The sequence below is a fragment of the Dunckerocampus dactyliophorus genome, chromosome 3 (assembly GCF_027744805.1).
Source record: "Dunckerocampus dactyliophorus isolate RoL2022-P2 chromosome 3, RoL_Ddac_1.1, whole genome shotgun sequence".
NCBI lineage: Eukaryota > Metazoa > Chordata > Actinopteri > Syngnathiformes > Syngnathidae > Dunckerocampus > Dunckerocampus dactyliophorus.
In genome coordinates this window covers 22770780-22788954 of record NC_072821.1, presented here as the reverse complement: position 1 = coordinate 22788954, position 18175 = coordinate 22770780, and the positions used below count along the sequence as shown (strand labels likewise).

The following is an 18175-nucleotide window of genomic DNA, read 5'->3' as shown; positions in this document are numbered from 1 at the left end:
TATATCTTAGTTAAAATCCAGCTTGGAGAGCTGGTTCCTAACATCAGCACACTCATCTTTCACCCACTCTCTTTGCCTCCTTGCAGCTCTCCCATCCCTACAACTCCCTGTCCCCTTTTATCTTTTGACCCTGCCCCGTGCTGTGGAGAGGTAGTTACACCGCATGGAGAAGCTGTGTCTTTTCCACTTGTGTGCACTTTTACTTTCCTTCTTTTCTACTCGATTTTTTTGCACAGAACCTGCAGTGTCAAGAGTTATTGTGGGCATGTCAGTGTCTGCATTTGTTTTAAAAGTTTGGTACCAATGAGTGGGACTAACAAAGTGCATTAACATTGTTTCATAATAACAATAAACAGATAAGGTAGAAAGAAAATGCTGCTAAATATTTTAAAATAAAGACTGTATTTACAGTAGTAATTTGACAGGGTTATACACTACATGCTGCATTTAGTAGGTTCATGCTGCAACAATTTAGTTTACTAATAATAATAACTAAAGAATATTGGCCAACACAACCTACAAATGTCATCATTTGTTGAATGTCTCTAAAACTGTTTAATAAGCAAGAAGAGGAAAATCTGCACTACCTGCTGCATGGGTTGCATCTGCCTGGGTGACATCTTTTTGTGTGGTGCTGTGCCCTTGTTCACCTTATTGTCAGGGGTTTACACTCTGTTGTTTCTCTGATTGGCCTGTTGGCTTAAATGTAAAGATTATCGGTGAACCAAACATACCGTAGGTGTGCACCAGGATCGGACGAAAACGGCTTGAATTGTGGGTCTGTTTGCAAATGAACTCTGGTGTTGCTTCAAGTCGGTTCAACTGAAATATGAACAGGCGTTAAGTTGGTGTTCTTTCATGTAAAGCAGGGCTGTCCAAACTTTTCGCACCTGTTAGATATAGGCCTGTCTTGGCACATGTTAGATAGCTCTTTTGCTTTTGGCCTTCATCTTATCCTTATCACAACCTTTGGCACACTGAAGATCGAGGGGCTCCAACCAGCTAAAACCACTGTGTCACATATACAGACATAAGATAGGATGGCCTCCCTCCCCCCGCGAGGGGTGTCTAAGCTAGGTAAAAGCACATCTGACCTGAAGTGCCTCGGACTTGCTCCTGCACTCGTGTAGAAGACGAGTCCCCGCAGCTGTGTATCATTGTTCCTGGTACATGAAACTGTCAAAATTGAGCTATCATTTCTGAGACTTATTTGGAAGGATTAAAGATAACGAACCAAAAGCGATAAAAAACTTTAAATTGGTCCTTCGAACCGGATCTTGTGCTTCTTGCTCGATCTGCCTTCGACACGCGACACTTCCAGCAATTTAAGTGGGCCCAAAATAATAAGGTAAGCAGCCCTAGTGGGGCAGATTGCTGGAATTGACGAGAAAACAAACAATTTTTGCCTTTTTAAATTGTAATAATGACAATTGAGAGTCCTCCCTTGTTCTCTTTTTTGGTAAGAAAACAGGAAAAGAATAAGAAATGTTGATATTGCGAGTTGGCAAGGATCCTACAAGAGGTAGAGCGCCATTAGTTTGCGCTTAGTTAAATACAGGAAATGCTGTGTCTGCCTAGTTTTAAGACTGATCTGTCTAGGATTTTTCTTAGAAAACCTGTATTTTTGGGGTAAGTGAATACTTACAAAGAGACTGTGGTCTGCTGAGGAGTGTCATTGCAACTGCCTGAACTGTTGAAGATTAGGAAGGTAGAAAATTGTCTATTATGGACATTTTGGAAAGTTTGCTGAAGTTCAAGGCTTTGGGGAAATAATAGATATCTCACATTTGTGTGTCTGTGTTTCTTTGTGTCGTGTCTTGTGTGAGTTTTTGAAAACTTTGTCCTGTGTGTTTGTGTTCCTGTTTTGTGCCGTGTCTTGTGTGAATTTTTGAAAAACTCTGTTCTGTGTGTTTGTAGTAGTTTGTAGTAGGAGAGGATTTGGAAATCTAGTTTTAAACAAGGAAGTTGTGGTAGTGAGATCCAAAAGGCGCTTAGAAAAGTTGTTGAAAGACAGTCTGCTGCTTTGCAGGAGGGATATGATAAGAAATGTGATGATTGGCTTAAACAAGTGCCACCAAGGGCCATCTATTGAAAAATCAAAGGATCCAAGGGCCACTTTGATATTTTTTAAGCCAACTCATGTTGACATGCTAAGAAGTTATACTGTATATATTTCAAGAAAAAACTGCATTTCAGCTTTGTCATGTATACAGTAGGTGAAATGCTACTAAAATGATGTTATTTTTCCCCATAATATTCCAAGTTTATTCTCATAAAATTGTGACTTTTCCCCCTTATTTGATGATAATTTTTTTATTGTAATATTTTGATTATTATTCTCATAAAATTACACTTGCTCCTTCCATTCCGGCTATTGTTTTTTTTTTTTTTTCAACTATTTCCCGTAATCATGACTTTAGTCCCATAATATTTTGACTTTATTTTTATTATAAATTTTCAGGCTCAGGCTTGATCACCCTGTAGTTGGCTGCCTTTGATGAGGTTGTCTAGTGTTAAAAGCCAAAACACTCACTGATTCAAAGGTACACTACTGATGATGTGTCCCAAAATTGACATCCTTCCCATGGCTGAGATAAAGTTCCCACGCCACTCTCAACATCCATGCCTCATGTGATCACCTATCTATTGGCACAAAGGACATTTCCATCATGTCCTGTATATTTACAAACTTCCCTAACCTAATTTTTCAAAAGTTCCAACTTTATTCTTTTGTTTTGTTTTCTTTAATATTTCAACTCTTTGCAACTAAAATGAGATGTTTTTCCTCATATCATGTGTTTATTCTTGTAAAATTGCAACTTTTTTTGTTAGCATACAACTTTTTTGTCTTCATATTTTGACTTTATTCTAACAAACTGTCTGATGTTTTTATTTTTTTAATAATTTTACAAATAGTTCAACTTTCTTCTTTGTTTTGTTAGTTCCTCATAGTATTACAACTTAAAAGAACATATTTTTTTCTTTTAATGATTCAACTTTAAGCTAATAAAATGATATTTTTTTTCCTCATAATATTACTTTATTCTCCTGAAATTGTGCATTTTCTTGTTAAATTATATTTTTTAAAAGGTGCCATGGGCCAATAAAAAAAAAAAAAAAAAAAAAAAAAAACAGCTGCATCTGCACATGGCCTCCAGGCCACAGTTTGAACACCCCTGATGTCAGGGTGGGTCCTGGACCCTTGTTGTGAATCATGACTAAATTTATTTTGATTTGACTCTTTCATTCATATTGCTGGCACAAAGACCATCTTGAACTAATTGTATTTCATTGTCCAGGGTGGTGTGGATGGAGGCTACACAAAGGAGAAGATCCGCATCGTGGAGGGCGTGTGTCTCCTGTCAACAGAGGAGCTTTACTGGGACGACTTAAAACAGATCAAGCCCTCCCGAGGGGGCCTGCACACCTGCATGCGCACAGACACCGTCTCATTACAGGCAAGCAGTGCTTCGTTGGATGATGGAGAGACAGAGCAGCTCCTCCAGGAGGAAGCGTCTGAATGTTCCTCCATAACAACACTGACCCCTTCAGCCATTACCCCACAGCGTCATGCCCAGCACAGCCTGCCCGACACCGGCTGGGCGTCAATGCGCAAGCCCTCCACTGAGAGTGAAGTGTGAGGACAGCCTTTGCTCTTTATCTCCTTTGCAAAAACACGCATATACACGCCTGTATTTATAGCTGGTGCAAACAGGATGCAAAGTACTAGCACAGTTACATATTTAGAGTCGGAGTCAAATAAACAAGTTCTGATAAACTCAACTCTTTTTCTGAAACTGGGACTCCGTCCTACTTGTACAGGCATAAGCACACAAACCCCTTAGTGCTCTGTGCTAAAATGCCTTCTGGCAAAATTATAAACTAATTAGCATGCTGGAGTAAGAAAGCAAAGGACTCCTGGGAGGAAGTGACCAGAGACGCAAATACTAAAGGATGCAGACCGTCATCGCGACACATGTCTCGCTGTGTACAACTTTTTTTCTCCCGGGGAAACAACTGAAACAACGTTCTCCCAGGACCACGATGCCCTACAACCACTCATCTCTTTATGAACTCTATTTATGAACAATTTTTGAACTATAAAGTGGGCTTTCAGACTTAAACAGAACAGCGAGTGTTGTGTTGAGCTTTGTGCAGCAGGTATTCAAGTGTTGTGTTTATGACCGTGCCAAAGGGTGGGGCTTCACCAAGTCCCCATGCTTCTTCTTGCATTTACTCATCAATAAAACGTCCTGATTACAACAGATGGCCAAATCAAGCAGTTCAAGCAAACATTTAGCTCAAAACTCTTCAATACTCAAGTATATTGTTGCAAATGCTGCCTGAAAGATTGTATAATTTAACCATTGCTAATCCTGGGACTAAACTAAGGAAGTTGCAGGCTAAATGGCAGATTTCATTTTTAATTCACCTTCTATTACATTTTATTAAATGATTGGTATAGCCCTATGATAAGAAACCTGTTCACACATCTATCCATGTAGGTTGTGTTATTTTATTTTGTATAAATAGATGACACATTAAAGGAAAGGGACACATACAGTAATTATATTGAAGGAAGGGTAAACTATACCACATGATGCTAGTTTTTCTGATTATTTATACGCTGCATCTTTGTGGGGTTTTCTTGTTTTGTTTTGTCTCCTCCACCTTGTAGTGGACAAACTTTTGCATTGACGCTGGCCAAATGTAATTTTATTAGAACAATTCTGTAATTTATCCCTGCAATTTTCAACACACATTCACAGCACTTACAATTAGAATGTGAAGCACTTTAAAAAAGGTACAATTTAGATTGAAAAATGTCACTATTTTTTGGGGAGGGGTGTATAAAGGTGCATTTCTTTGTGAGATTTTACTAACCATTTACCCCGGTCTAATCAATAATCTATCAATAATCAGCTCTATAGCACACTATTTAAACCCACATTTTAATATTTAAGGCTGCTACAAAAGAAAAATATCTGACGAGTTTTCATGGGTTTCAAAATGAAATGAAAGCTACCAGCCGTGTCTTAGCACCTGTGGCGTACACTCAACTTGCAAACTGAATTATTATTATTTTTTTTTTTTGGGGGGGGGGGGGCCTATGTTAAAAGGGTTGGTATTGACATAACTTAAAGTCTGTGCAATTGTTGATTAAGTTAACTGGCAGAGATCTCGATACCGATGTCACAGACTGCTTTGCTAAACAGTACAGTAGTCGCGTTCTTTTGTATCGTTTGTTAAACTTCATATCTGATGCAACAGTGCACGTGCAGTATCTGCCACGGTGGACGGAGCATAGTGATTTAGGAACAAGAGGGATGGCATCAGTCAGTGAGGGTTGTAGTTTAGTAATACATCAGTAACAGCTGTTATACATTGCTTTACCGTTTAAAGTTGTGTTCTCATATGGTGCAAGGAAATACTATATTGCTATTCAGACGAATATGTCAGCCTTATTTATAGAACCCTGTATTTTGAAGAATCTGCTAAGAGCTCAGCAACTTGCTGTTTTGCTGCTAGACAAAGCACTGAAGCCAATGAAAGAGGGTCTTGGCAGCTACAGAACTAGAGTCTCTGGCAGTTGGTTACCAGTACGCCTATACAGAGCATCATAGTGACCCAATAACCTGTCATCATCCCGACTCATGTCCCACCAACTCTGCTGCAGGAATTGCTAAAACTGTATAAAAAATGTAAAAAGCTATCATGCAGCTGAAGATACTGTTTTGATTGAGCTGTATAGTCTTTTGTACAAAGGGATTTCGTGGCTGTAATTAGACTTGTATTAATTTTACTCACTGGAGAAGAATTTTGCTCAACTTTTTTGCTGGATTATTTTAACCACTGTGTTTCCAAGTTTTGTAAATGATAGGGAAGATGCCATTTATTTAATAGTCCTCTTTTATGTTATGAAATACTGGTCGTATATAGCTGTTGTAAAGTTAACAAAAAGAGGTATTTATGATTTGTTTGGTTGCCATTTTATGTGTAAATACGAACAGACTGTATATGTATTTCCATGGCAGTACTAACAAGCTGTGTTGTGTGATATAGTGAATCATCCCTTTGCTATCTTTTAATATAAAATTGCATTTCAATGAAACTATGACTCGCTCATCATTTCTAAGTCTTATGGACATTTTCCAATTACAAATGTATTTAGTTATATATATTTAGTTTTTTTCCCCCTTCGCCAAATAGCAGAAACAGATGGATTGTACAACTCCAAGAGAAAATGTGTACTATTGTATTTCCTTTGTGTGACTTTAATTAGTCAAAGGGTTATCTTGATTTAACTAAAAGTTACTTCTTTTTTAACTAAAAGTTTACATAGTGTAAATATGCCGCCTCGAATGACGCTTTATCAGAACAACCAGTCGTAGTTTGCGTTTAGATCACGTGAAAGCGATTGGCCAATAAACAGGCAATCACGTGAGCTCAGCATTACAAAATGGACGGGAGTAACTCTGTAGAAGTGGATGACTTGAGGCGACAGTGCAGCTTAAATTCAAATATGGAGTGTTGGACTTAGGTAAGTTTTTATCATGCCTTTTTGTCCTCAACATTTATTTTGCAAGAACTACACTAAGGAGGTTACTGCGAGGAATTACAGTACTTGTCTACAGCTGAAGCTAGCTAGATGCTTTGTTAGCTAATGTCGGTTGTTTTCTTTGACTCGTTTGTATGGTGTCATGTTTCTAATATGGATTCAATATTGTTAGGCTCGTTGTATCGTTAATTTGTGATACTTACCAAGCTATCGCTGTTTTCGTATTTCGTGAAGCGATGTCCAACCACTGGGCTCCGGCACAAGTAAAGTGATAGACCATCAGGTGTGGAAATTACTGAGTAACCACAAGTGTCCCTTTTTTTATTTTCTTTTTTTTTTTTTTTAAAGTAAGAAGCATTCACTATGAAGACGGCACAAATGGCCACTCCAAGTGGTTGCGCCTGACTTTTCGCAACACATTGAAACCAAGTGGAACAGGATGGAGAGCTAAAACTCCATGACTAGATAAGGTAAGGGAATTGTTGAATGGAGCACATGCTTTGTTCGAGTAATTGACGAAAAAGTTTCGTATTTAGGTGTGGTATGTATTTTTACCTGAAATTGATATTGTAATGACGAACATGAACTGACAAAGTCCCAAAGCTCTATCTCCGACTATAATCATGGAAAATATTTAATTGCTATATTTATAAATGTAAGTATTTATGGATGTTTTAAAACATGATGATGATGTATCTCGTACTATTAAACATAACGTGTGTGTTTTACATATAAAGATAACCGGTACACTTTGAAACCACTATACAAAATACTAATGTAGTATTGTGCATTCAGTTTCAATGTTTACAGGAAATCCAAGTAGTTGGTGTCAATCAATAATTCCCAATTCAGTTCAATATGGCAATAAAGTTAATTACACATAATTGCCCGATAGTTGTTCACATAAATAGTTTGTCAGTCAAAATTGCCATGTAGCGTTCATTAGACGTCCAGTTAGCATTTGCTATCAAACATTACGGGTATACAAGAAATTGAAATGATTATGCAAAAGACAATGCAACCAAAGGCAACATTAAAAAGGTTTCAGTAAGGGGCACACTTTCCAGTTAACATGAATTAATAGTTTAACAAATCAAAGTGTACAAAACACACATTTCTTTCCTTCTGAAGCAAAGCCATCAAACAATTGAACAATTTTTTTTTTCTACATAACTATTCACTATAAGTGGACAGATAACTTTTGTTTGGGCATCTTACCCCTGAGTTATCTTATCCATAATCAGAATAATAAAGTTGAAAGTTGCATCTCCGTGTGTAGCTTGAGATGTCTGTTAATCTTTGCCACGGGGGAGCAACAGCGAATCAGAAGGAGAACTTAATGTCAGCTGACTCATGCCGTATGACATCTACAAAGTGACGTTTGTGATCCACCCACGCTACCTTCGTGATCGACATAATGGGCACCCCTGTTTTAAAATAGTGGGAGTGGGTGTGAGAGTGATGAGTTGCACGCTTCAGTTGGGGTGTGGTGCAGTGACATCAGCACTCCAATCTGACATACCCTGATGAGGCACACTGTGCACAGGGGCCATCTGACTCAAGCCTGCTCCCACATTTCTCAAACTGCAGTAGCGCTCATTTTAGCAGCCATTTTTATTACAGTATGCACAAGAGGTTTAAGGCAGTGCTAATACAATGGTGTTTAAAGAAAATATTGACACTTTGGGCACAATTTGGACATGTTGATTTGAGATGTAGTCACAATAATGGCTGTATTTCTTATATTAGACATAAAACCATTGTAATTGCAGACGTGTGTTTCTATTCCCCTTTTTTTCATACAGTGAAGCATCTGGGGATGGCAGAAAGATGTTGATTGTCCTGAGGAAGAATATTAACTGACTGTCCAGATACTTGGTTTGTGAGATTTGTTGTAATGGAGAAATTTTCAGTGCATGCATAAATCCTGCGAATGTTGCCGTAGCTTAAAGGCATATAAAGTTTCACAGGAGTACAGTCTTCCCTTGCCACTACGCGGTTCGAATTTCACAGCTTCACACTGTCACGTTTTCAAAATTAATGAATTATCGCGGTTTTGTGGTTAAATATGGCCTGTTAGTCAAAAATATGAATATTTAGACCAATTTTATGTATTCTTGGCCTAAATTGGGCATTTTAAAACCTAAAACCGGCTAAATGAAAGAAAATGCAAATGGCATTCAGAAGACTCATTTGAAGGGATTGTTTGGATTTTTTGACATGAAATTGTACGATATCCCCATCAGCAGTGTAGTCCATCAACAGTGGCTTCCCCCACACTTGAACCTGGAAGCCCAGTTGTGGTCAGATTTTGGTGATGAGAAACGTAGTTCCGGTTAGTTGCTGGGGTTACTTAAAGGGATATTTTGGATTTTTTGACATGAAGTTGGATGGCATCCCCATCGGCAGTGTTTTACAGCAGCAGTGACTTAGCCCCCGCTTAGTTGCTGGGGCCTGCAACCAATTAACCGCGATAAACAAGGGATTACTGTAATAGTCGCCACTGAAACATTTTGTACCTTTTTGTAATGTATTCACGTTTGCTTTTTAAAAAAAAAAATGTTTTCGTTTTAATGAATATTTTGCAGTGGTGTCTCTGCCAGAGAATGTTACCCTGTGGATCAACAGCCTTGTGGTTTACACTGAAGAGGTAACAATCGCTTGACTTGTATCATATTACATAGCTACTTGACTAAGGAATTGAAGAAATTACAATATCGGATATTTCTTCTCCTGAGGGACCCAAGCTGTCCTAATATTACTGAAAAGGTGTAACTGGCACTTTCCTGACAACCACCATTTGTGCATGAAATGCCCACTCAAAGTGGTTGCACCTGATTATGGGCACATTGAAGCAAACTGCAACATAATGAAGAGCTTAAGTCATGGCAATGTAAAGTCTCATCGGGAAATAGTTAAATGGGGCTCTGATAGTGTGGCGGACTGAAGACATCAACTTGCAAATAAGAAACGTGTGTATTTTTTTTTTCTTCACATTTTAGTAGGGGTGTCACGAGATGATGCACGAGACTGTCCACATGAAGGAGACGGGATTTTAACATACATTTTAAGAAAAGTACAATAAAAAAAAAGACTGGACAAACAAATGTTTTTCCGAGTCGCAAAACAATGCAGGTACTTTTTTTTTTTTAACATTTTATTTTATTTTTTTTTTGTATGATTGGCAACATTTTTTGAGAACAAATACATCACTAATGTGATATTGGGGATGTCAATTGATTACATTTTAAAAAAAATAAAATTAACCATGATTAATCAAAATTTTTAACTGAAATATGCCCATTTTCACTGTATTTTTGCATGGCAGGACATGCCATATATGTATTAACGGCTCCAAATGAACTGAATTTAAATCAAGCTAAAAGATATGCATCTAAAAATCTATTTGCCGAACAACTAGTCTCTTCCATAGTAGCAGAACATTTGACACAGTATTATGAACAATGTTTGGGTAGAGTTCAAAGACAGCATGTAATTTATGTTAAATTCATGTTGTTGGTGTACCGTACTATTGGATGCAGAAGTACAATGTGGCAAATTGTACTTATGCCGTAAAACCATACATACATGCATAATAAAGATGTGATGTTCGGAGTGTCCTTGAACACATCTCGTGGTTGTCTAGTGACAATCAGGGAGTGTCGTTCCGAGGCTGAATGGACTATAGAGGCATGTTTGAGTTGGAAATGCATATATGGCGTTGCAATTGCATTGCTGTTGGTGTTCAGGTCAGAGTAAAGTTTTAAGAGCGGTGTAGCGATGTACATGCGTTTTAATTACAATAAATATTTTAACGTAATTCATGAATAAATTGGTTAGCGCAGTTAAATTTTGGCAACCCTAGATGATAAGTAATTTATATACTATAATGCAATATTCCCTTTTTTAATATGTTACTCTGTAAAGTTGTGGAATTGCGCATTCACTTTTCTGTGAACGCACATTATTTTGTGCAGCTCCGTTTAACTGTCGACCCAACGTTGACTGTCAGGACGAAGGAACTGCATCTTGATTTGTAGTTTTTTTTTGTTGTTTTTGTTGTTGTTGTTTTTTGTTTTGTTTTTCCCCCAGATGTAAAAACTGGGTTGGGTGGATGTGTTTGAGGTGATCAAGTTCATTATGTTGCCTTTTATGACGCTACCACTTTCGAACAAATTTGCATACTAGGTCCTTTTGTGGTGATTGGCTCACCATGCTCGTTCTTAATATTCTCATATGGGGGCTGCAGCATTTGGCTTTGCAATCTTTTTTTCCCCTCCTAATTTCTACTACATTGTGTGTGTGTGTACGGCCCAGAGGCAAAGCGACTGAATGACTGACGAGGTCTCACTCTGTTGCAAGATCTCATGTCACCCCTACATTTTAGCTATGACCTTTTTTTTTCTCCCATGCATATTAAACAATAGTGGGAGTGGGTGTGAGAGTGATGAGTTGCACGCTTCAGTTGGGGTGTGGTGCAGTGACATCAACACTCCAGTCTGACATAACCTGATGAGACACACTGTGCACAGGGGCCATCTGACTCAAGCCTGCTCCCACATTTTTATAATTCGCTACTTGATAAACTCCATTGATTTTGTTAATTATTTTTAGAATTTCATAAATAAGCAAACCATTGTATTTACTGACTTACTTTTTTTTGTTCCCTTTTTATAAAAAAAAAAAAAAAACACATACTGTTTAGCATCCGGGGATGGCAGAAAGTTTTTGATTCTTCGAAGACTCGGCCTACTGTCCTGATGACAAACTACTTGGTTTGAGGTTTGTAATATTGTTGGAGCAATTGTCAATGTTATTAAATCCTGCAAATGCTAACGTTGCTATGTAAGAAATAAGTGCTGACATGTTTGAAGTACTTGATTCATTTTTGTGTTGCAACTGAACTTTAACTTTAGCTTTAGACTACTTCACAAAAACGTCTTTATAAATCATATTCCTTGGGTCTGACTGAAGATTTGCACTCAGACTGATGTGCAGTCACAGTAGACCCATCCTGATGACCTGTGATGACACTTAACTGTGCACAGGGGCCATCTGAATTAGGGGTGTCCTGATCTGATACTGATATCGAGCCGATATCGGCAAAAAAAAACAAACCCTGATTATATCAGCCTGCATCTAAGCAGTCGATTCCGGACTCTGCCCCAGCACATCTACTGTATGTAGCAGCGGCCAGATAGAAGCTGTGTGATGGCATGTGCCAATGTAGCAAGGAGCAGGAGTGTGTATTTTTCGTTAGTATGAAAAAGACGTTGCAGCTGAGTGCAAAACTTGTTATGCATAAATTTCCCATGGATGCACAGAACCGAGGAAGTTTAATATGACCAAACTCACTGCGCACTTGAAGCAGCATCACATGGGAAAGTTCCCTGGGACGACAAGAAGTAATTGGCAATGTCAGCAAAGATGACCAGTGCCTGTGGGAGGTGTGTAAAGTCGGGTTTAATGCTTAGTTGAGCTCCTCGAACCTCATTTTATTATGCCCAGCTGCCACTGTACTGTTGATAAAACTATACTCCACATGCATAGAGAAGTAAATGGGTCAGTTTTTCCTCATACCTACTGTTGCTGGTTATTCTCTTTGGGTAATATCACTTGGTCAAGACTTTGCTAACATGCCACACTACAAAATAAGTAATAATGATTGGTGCTGATAACAGATTGATATTGGTACTTCTGATATTCAAAGATGCAATATCTGTATCGGATTGGAAGTGAAAAAGTTGTATCAGGACACCCCCAATCTGAATCCCCACCCCACACCTGGCAGAAGAGTTGTGCACAGTTAGTTGGTATAGTTGGAATTACTGACCATGCTTTTGTAGTTCTCTGCAATAAAGGTTTTGACAAACTTGCCTTGTTTTGTCATCAATAAGATGAAATTCTAAACTGCTTGGACTCTTTCAAGTTCTGGGTAATGATGGGCTATAGCGGTGGTTCTCAATTATTTTCTGTCATATCCACAGGGGACAAATGTTTTCATGCCCTCTGATTTGAAATACTATTGAGAAACTAATATCTATTTATCTGTACAGTACAGACTGAACTGAAACCAGGAAAATGCAACATAATGGAGAGCTGTGACGTACAAGTATGATCAATTTGTGCATTTGGCAGGCCCACTATTCGACAAGCACTGGGCTTTAGACATGCCGTAGGTGTAGTACTATGGCTGACCACTGGGTGTCAGTTAGGCATCGTCTGTTTTAGGGCATTGTCATGCTGGAAGACCACCCTTCAGTGTTCTAGTCAAATCCAAGAGGGTCTAATACATGATTGTAGGGTACATGGCCCCCGTTCACATTCACTTTTCTCTCAGTCTTCTGTCAATCATTCATGTGTTCACTGGCAAGCTTCAAACAGCCTGTACACTTGCTTGAGCAGGGGAACCTGGCACTGCAGGATCTCCATTACAGCAAAGTGTCATGTACAGCAAACCAAAGGTTTTCTCGGTGACTGTAGTCCCCCGCTCCCTTAAGATCAATGACAAACTCCTCTTGTAATTCTGGCTGGTAAGTCACCTTTCTCAGTCAATCTGACTCCACGTGGAAATATCGTGCATGGCACTTCAAAAATCCATTTATAAGCTTTCTTATCAAAATCATGTATTTGTACATGTAAGTAGCATACTGGAAATGACATTTGGGTGAGGTATTTAGTACAATCGTTACTACTGGTTAAATACTTAATTCCCAGTGTTTTACCATACTCTACTACCGGAGAAGAATAAGAACTTTATTGATATGTTTCCATTTTAGGATCCTGTAAGCACTCTGAATTTGATATTGAAAGTGAGCAGATGTATTGACTTGCTAATTCATTTCCACTGACGCAATACACTGATAATGGTTTCTCAAAGGTTAGTCTGTCCGGGTGCACTTTCAAGATTGCGGTCGCCAAGGAAGCCTCGTTTTCGTGGTTGATTTTCCAGCTCTATGTCAGTCCAGCCTTCATTTTTCACCCAGAGCCATCAGCTCTGCTGTCTGTCACATGGTTGCAACAGTGCAGCACTTCCAGGGATTTTTCTTTCTGTCACACTGACCCGAAGAATGAGGTTAAGCCGACCACAGTGTCAGCTTCTACCGTGTGAGTCAAGCATGGCGTGCTGTGGTGTCAGCTTGCTTTTCATCAAGAAGATGTCTCCTCCCACTCTACACTTGTTTTTGTTGTTCAAGCATGATTTAGAGGAGAACTTATTCTGGTGCACCTCCTAAAAAATCTAACTGCAAAGCAAACCATAAAGGCTTTTACTGAGCAGATGTTACACATGACTTGTTAAGGGAGCATACGGCCCAGCTTTACGAACACCTTGTCCTCCGGTTTTAGATCAAAAGGTCATGTCATGATTAGGTACTGCAGTGGGAGCACTAGCATTTGAAGTACTACAGTAATCTCGCCACTTCCTGGTTAGAATATCGTGGCTTCACCCTCACGGTTCTTCAGAAATATATTAACTAATAAATCATGCTGTGTTGTTGTTCAATAATAGCATTTTTTTTTTTTTGCCTCAAGCATTTTCAAGCATAACAATGGCTACAGAAAAGGCATTTTGGTCACTAGATGTCAGTAAGCTACGGTAATGTTCAGTGAGACACACAAATGGGGTCAGTAATGTGAAGTCCATGCACAGAAAAATCTTGCAGATTTTCAGTTTGCAAGCAACTAACGCTCTCCACGCGCACGTTTTAGTGATGTAAAAGTGATAGACCATTCAAGTCGAATCTAGATATATAGGTCACGATGCGATTCAATTCTACAGTTAATGTTTGTTGATGTAGATTTTAATCTTACATTATGAAATAAAGATGCAAATTTCATGGAAGTGGCATTTTTACAGTATGTTCTAATGTGCAAAAGAGCACATCATATCCCCAAGCATGCACTGGCAAAATCAAGTCAGTAGAATAACTTGTCAAATGTTTCTATTGTTTAGACAATAGAAACAAGACAAAAAAAAAGCTGAATGAACATCTTTTTCTTTAATGGGATCAATATTTTATATCTATATTTTCATATCTGTTGCTTATACCAGTTACATTAGGAACATTTAAGTTGTAACATGTCTTAATGTTGCTAGAAATGGAAGTGGAGCCACCAAACTACAAGCTTTGTTGTATACTGTGTGCAATGACAATAAACATCTATCCATCTATATCAAATATAACAAAAAAAACAAGTCTTAACCTTCAGTCCATTTAATAATACAAAATAAAAAGTGCAAAGCCCCTTAAAAATGACGTCTATTCCAAGCACAGATAAGTAAATACACTAGGTACCCACCTTACGAACACCCGACTAGCGAACACTCGCCGATACGAACACAAGCCGACTGGTTTATATTTTATTTTATTTTGCCTTTTAGTGCTTAGGAATCCGTATGTATGCTGCTACTGTACATGCTTGACCAGTAGAGGGCACTGTGACACTGCTAATGGGACCAAGAGGCAGCCTTCGAGCTAATGAGACCAACAGATGCTGGGCAGAGGAAGCTTCCGGTAAAGCTAGGAATGGTAGGTTTTAGCTGGATGATACAACCCGGAGACAGCATGTGATTAAAGTTTATGAAGAGTTAATAGGCCTGCTTAATTCTACACCACCCACAACGGTTGTCTGGAACCAATTGTGTTTGTTAGTTGGGGACCTAGTGTATAACAATTTGTCACATGAGTGCAATGAAAATGATGTTTTAGCTTGGAAAAGTAAATCCCATACTCAAAATGTCATAACAATGGTAATCGCACAACATTTCAGACTGAGCATCGTGATCACACTCCAGCAACATTTCAAAGTAATCAAGTTACAAAGCAGAAAATATACCCGCCTCTGTTGGTCTGGCTGGTTCTATGTTCCCTATTAATAGGTGAACAATCCACCGCTTGCTGAATTCTGCTTGCACCCTTCTTGAAGATAATACAAAGACGTACCGAACTACGGCGTTCAAGCTAGCTATAGGTTGACAGTGCCTTTATAAACAAATCGTAAGCCCGGGCTTCCGTCGAAACATGCCGGCCGGCTAGCTAGCTGGCACCACGGCGTGTTTTGTCGGCAGCCCACTCAACCGATTGCTTCTCTCGCGATACCCGATGCATGTCTCCACAATCGATTAATCTAAAGATTTATGGCTAATTATTGCCAGTCAATCGGAATCATTTGCTCCCCAAACCGGATACCCGGTCGCATCGGTTTATTGTTCACATCCCTAGCACTTTGTATGTCCTAGGCACAGAGATTTAATGACCACAGTCTCTACCTAGTGCCCCATAGTACACGTCACACTTGGATTTTCTCTGCCCCATTTTCTCTCCTGTTCATGGATGTCTTTCTGTGCGTGGCTGTCCAATTCTGCTCACATCTCATAAATGACTTTTCGAGGTAGGACCCACTAGGAAGCACAGAGGTGCATAGGCAAAATCACAGCTGTGATTGGTTGCTTTCCCGGAAACCCCGCCCCTGTGACCTCTTCTCTTACCTGGGGTACGTTGGGCATTGTTTGAATTTGAACGGTTCCGATTTCTCGTTTCGATTCCGGTTCCTAACGATTCTCGACCCCCATGCTTTTAAAAGGCAGTGTCATAAGTGCCATATAGTCTTAATGAATACTCATTTTGGATAAAACGTTTGTGTCTTCATAAGTTAAATGACAAATGTGTTTTCTTTGTGAGTGTGTCTTTTAAAGTATCTTTTTCTGTTCATGGCTACAAAGCTTTCTAATGTTTATTCTTTGTGATAAAAGCTACTGGATGCTTGAATTGGGGATGATTTAGGTATAACGAAATTAATAAAAAATTATGTATAAGTATAAAACATAGCTACAAATATAACAGTATATTATTAGGGATGTCCGATAATATCGGCCCGCCGATAATATCGTCGTGCTATCGCATAAAAATGTGATATTGGTAGACAGCGGCATTGAATTTGTTCCCGATAATGAAAACCGATATTAAAAAACTGCTGTATTGATGGACATTTTAATGTTCAAATGGCCAGGATGACATGACAGTTTATTCACATACACTGCAAGCCCACCTCCTTTGCGTTTTCCACAGGCTCTTGTTCCTGGCCGCTTTGGCTGTACTGAAGTTGGCTAGCTCCTCACGTTAGCTTCTGTGACGCTAGCTCTTAGCCATTCAGTGAAACACAAATTTGAAGGTCTTGCCGTTCTTGCCAGCTCGTTGATCTTGCTTGGTAGTGAATTCACGTTTCCCATGATAATAGAAGGTACTGAAGGCTTGAATCTCCACTTCCTCTCTCGCCGCTTGACTTTCATCTTAGCTCTGGCATGGCCGCCTCGATATCAACGGGTAGACAGGGAATCACACCGATGCTGGACGTCGTACTCATGGCACATAAAAATGTGCTTGAATAAACAAACAGAGCTGCTTGAAAGGCAGCCACTTGTGGCGGCGGTGTTAATCCCACGACATAGATACAGAGAGAGACAGACAGATAGATAGATAGAGACTTCATTACTCTCCAAGAGAAATTCACATTTCCAGCAGCTCTGCAAAAATGGGCTCCCGTATTTGCTGGCACGCAAAAGATGACCTCATCAAACTGCCTCTGAAGCGTGTAAACAAACGTGGGTGACTAGTAGCAGACTAGCTTGCTCCTTCCATCTATCAATTTTCTAGATATGCCGCCTATTCTCAGTAGGAATGTAACAATTCCCAGAAGCACAGTAAGCGACGGTAAAATCTGACTGTGTGTGTGCGCGCTCGATTAGGACGTCCGTGAAAATGTTGCTTTTTCATATGATATTGCGTGTATTTTCAGCTGTATACATGTTTGTTAGGTAGATTACTTTTTCTCTTCAATTTCACATCGGATTTACACTGTGTTAGACCACCTCTAGTCATACGACGGCTTTGAACGTTAAGTCCAACTTTAAGCCTTTCAAACTCATGGAGGTTTAGGACAAGATAAAAGGTATGTAGGATATAAATACATTTTAATATCTATCTGCAGATGAAATTTAATTCAAATCTGATTGTGTGAAATATGTTAACTTTGGCCCGGAGTTACTGTGTATATGTAATTTAGTAGTGTGACGCAGAAACCAATACAGCGTGCTGCTGCACAGTGGCGGAGCTACAGTACGTACTGATGATGTTGTAGCTTCACAACACATATGTGTTCATTCCACCACAGGAGATATGCCATGTTACACATATCGGTATCGGCCGATATCGGTACCAGAAATTGAGAGTTGGACGATATCGGTTATCAGCAAAAAAGCAGATATCAAACATCTTTATATATTACGTACGGGTATATAAATAAAATAATATAGAACGATTAGTCGGCGCCGGTCAATATGGAGCGTTTATTCACCGTTGGCCCAACGGTTTTGCAACCGGTCAAAACTCTGCCGGCCAGACCACGATATGAGTTGTGTGTTTATGGGGCAACTAGTAGCTACTGGCTCTCAACATCATTCCTGAGTGACAAAATCTGAAAACATCGGCTTGTCGTTGCTGTGTAGACAAGCAACTACCACTTTCTGAAAACGCTGACGTCACCTAACGGGTCACCCGCCGTCACATAAGCAGAAGTGACAAGCTGACAAACTAGCTGAATACTTCGACATTACTC

The 18175-nt window shown here is 39.2% G+C and overlaps 1 protein-coding gene, 1 long non-coding RNA gene and 3 other non-coding genes across 7 annotated transcripts in view; all 5 read left to right on the top strand.

Annotated features, from left to right (window-relative positions):
• lrp4 (low density lipoprotein receptor-related protein 4) overlaps positions 1–6136 on the top strand; it is a 122343-nt gene extending 116207 nt beyond the window's left edge. For 2 of the 3 annotated variants that reach the window (XM_054770590.1, XM_054770589.1), the window contains exon 38: positions 3300–6136. In XM_054770590.1, the coding sequence (XP_054626565.1) occupies positions 3300–3641 (342 nt within the window). In that variant the 3' untranslated portion in view covers positions 3642–6136. Of the gene's footprint in view, positions 1–86; positions 151–3299 lie in introns of all 3 variants that reach the window. The other variant, XM_054770591.1, reaches the window with a different exon arrangement.
• A 287-nt stretch (positions 6137–6423) lies between these two features.
• Positions 6424–12431, top strand: LOC129178395 (uncharacterized). The gene is made up of 5 exons (XR_008569781.1): positions 6424–6541; positions 6908–7029; positions 8365–8437; positions 9148–9209; positions 11265–12431. It is a non-coding gene; the product is annotated as an uncharacterized LOC129178395 (long non-coding RNA).
• On the top strand, positions 8011–8122 carry LOC129179175 (small nucleolar RNA SNORD67). Its single transcript, XR_008569913.1, has one exon. It is a non-coding gene; the product is annotated as a small nucleolar RNA SNORD67 (small nucleolar RNA).
• On the top strand, positions 10997–11108 carry LOC129179174 (small nucleolar RNA SNORD67). The gene has a single exon (XR_008569912.1). It is a non-coding gene; the product is annotated as a small nucleolar RNA SNORD67 (small nucleolar RNA).
• LOC129179176 (small nucleolar RNA SNORD67) lies at positions 11521–11624 on the top strand. Its single transcript, XR_008569914.1, has one exon. It is a non-coding gene; the product is annotated as a small nucleolar RNA SNORD67 (small nucleolar RNA).
• Positions 12432–18175: the final 5744 nt, after the last annotated feature.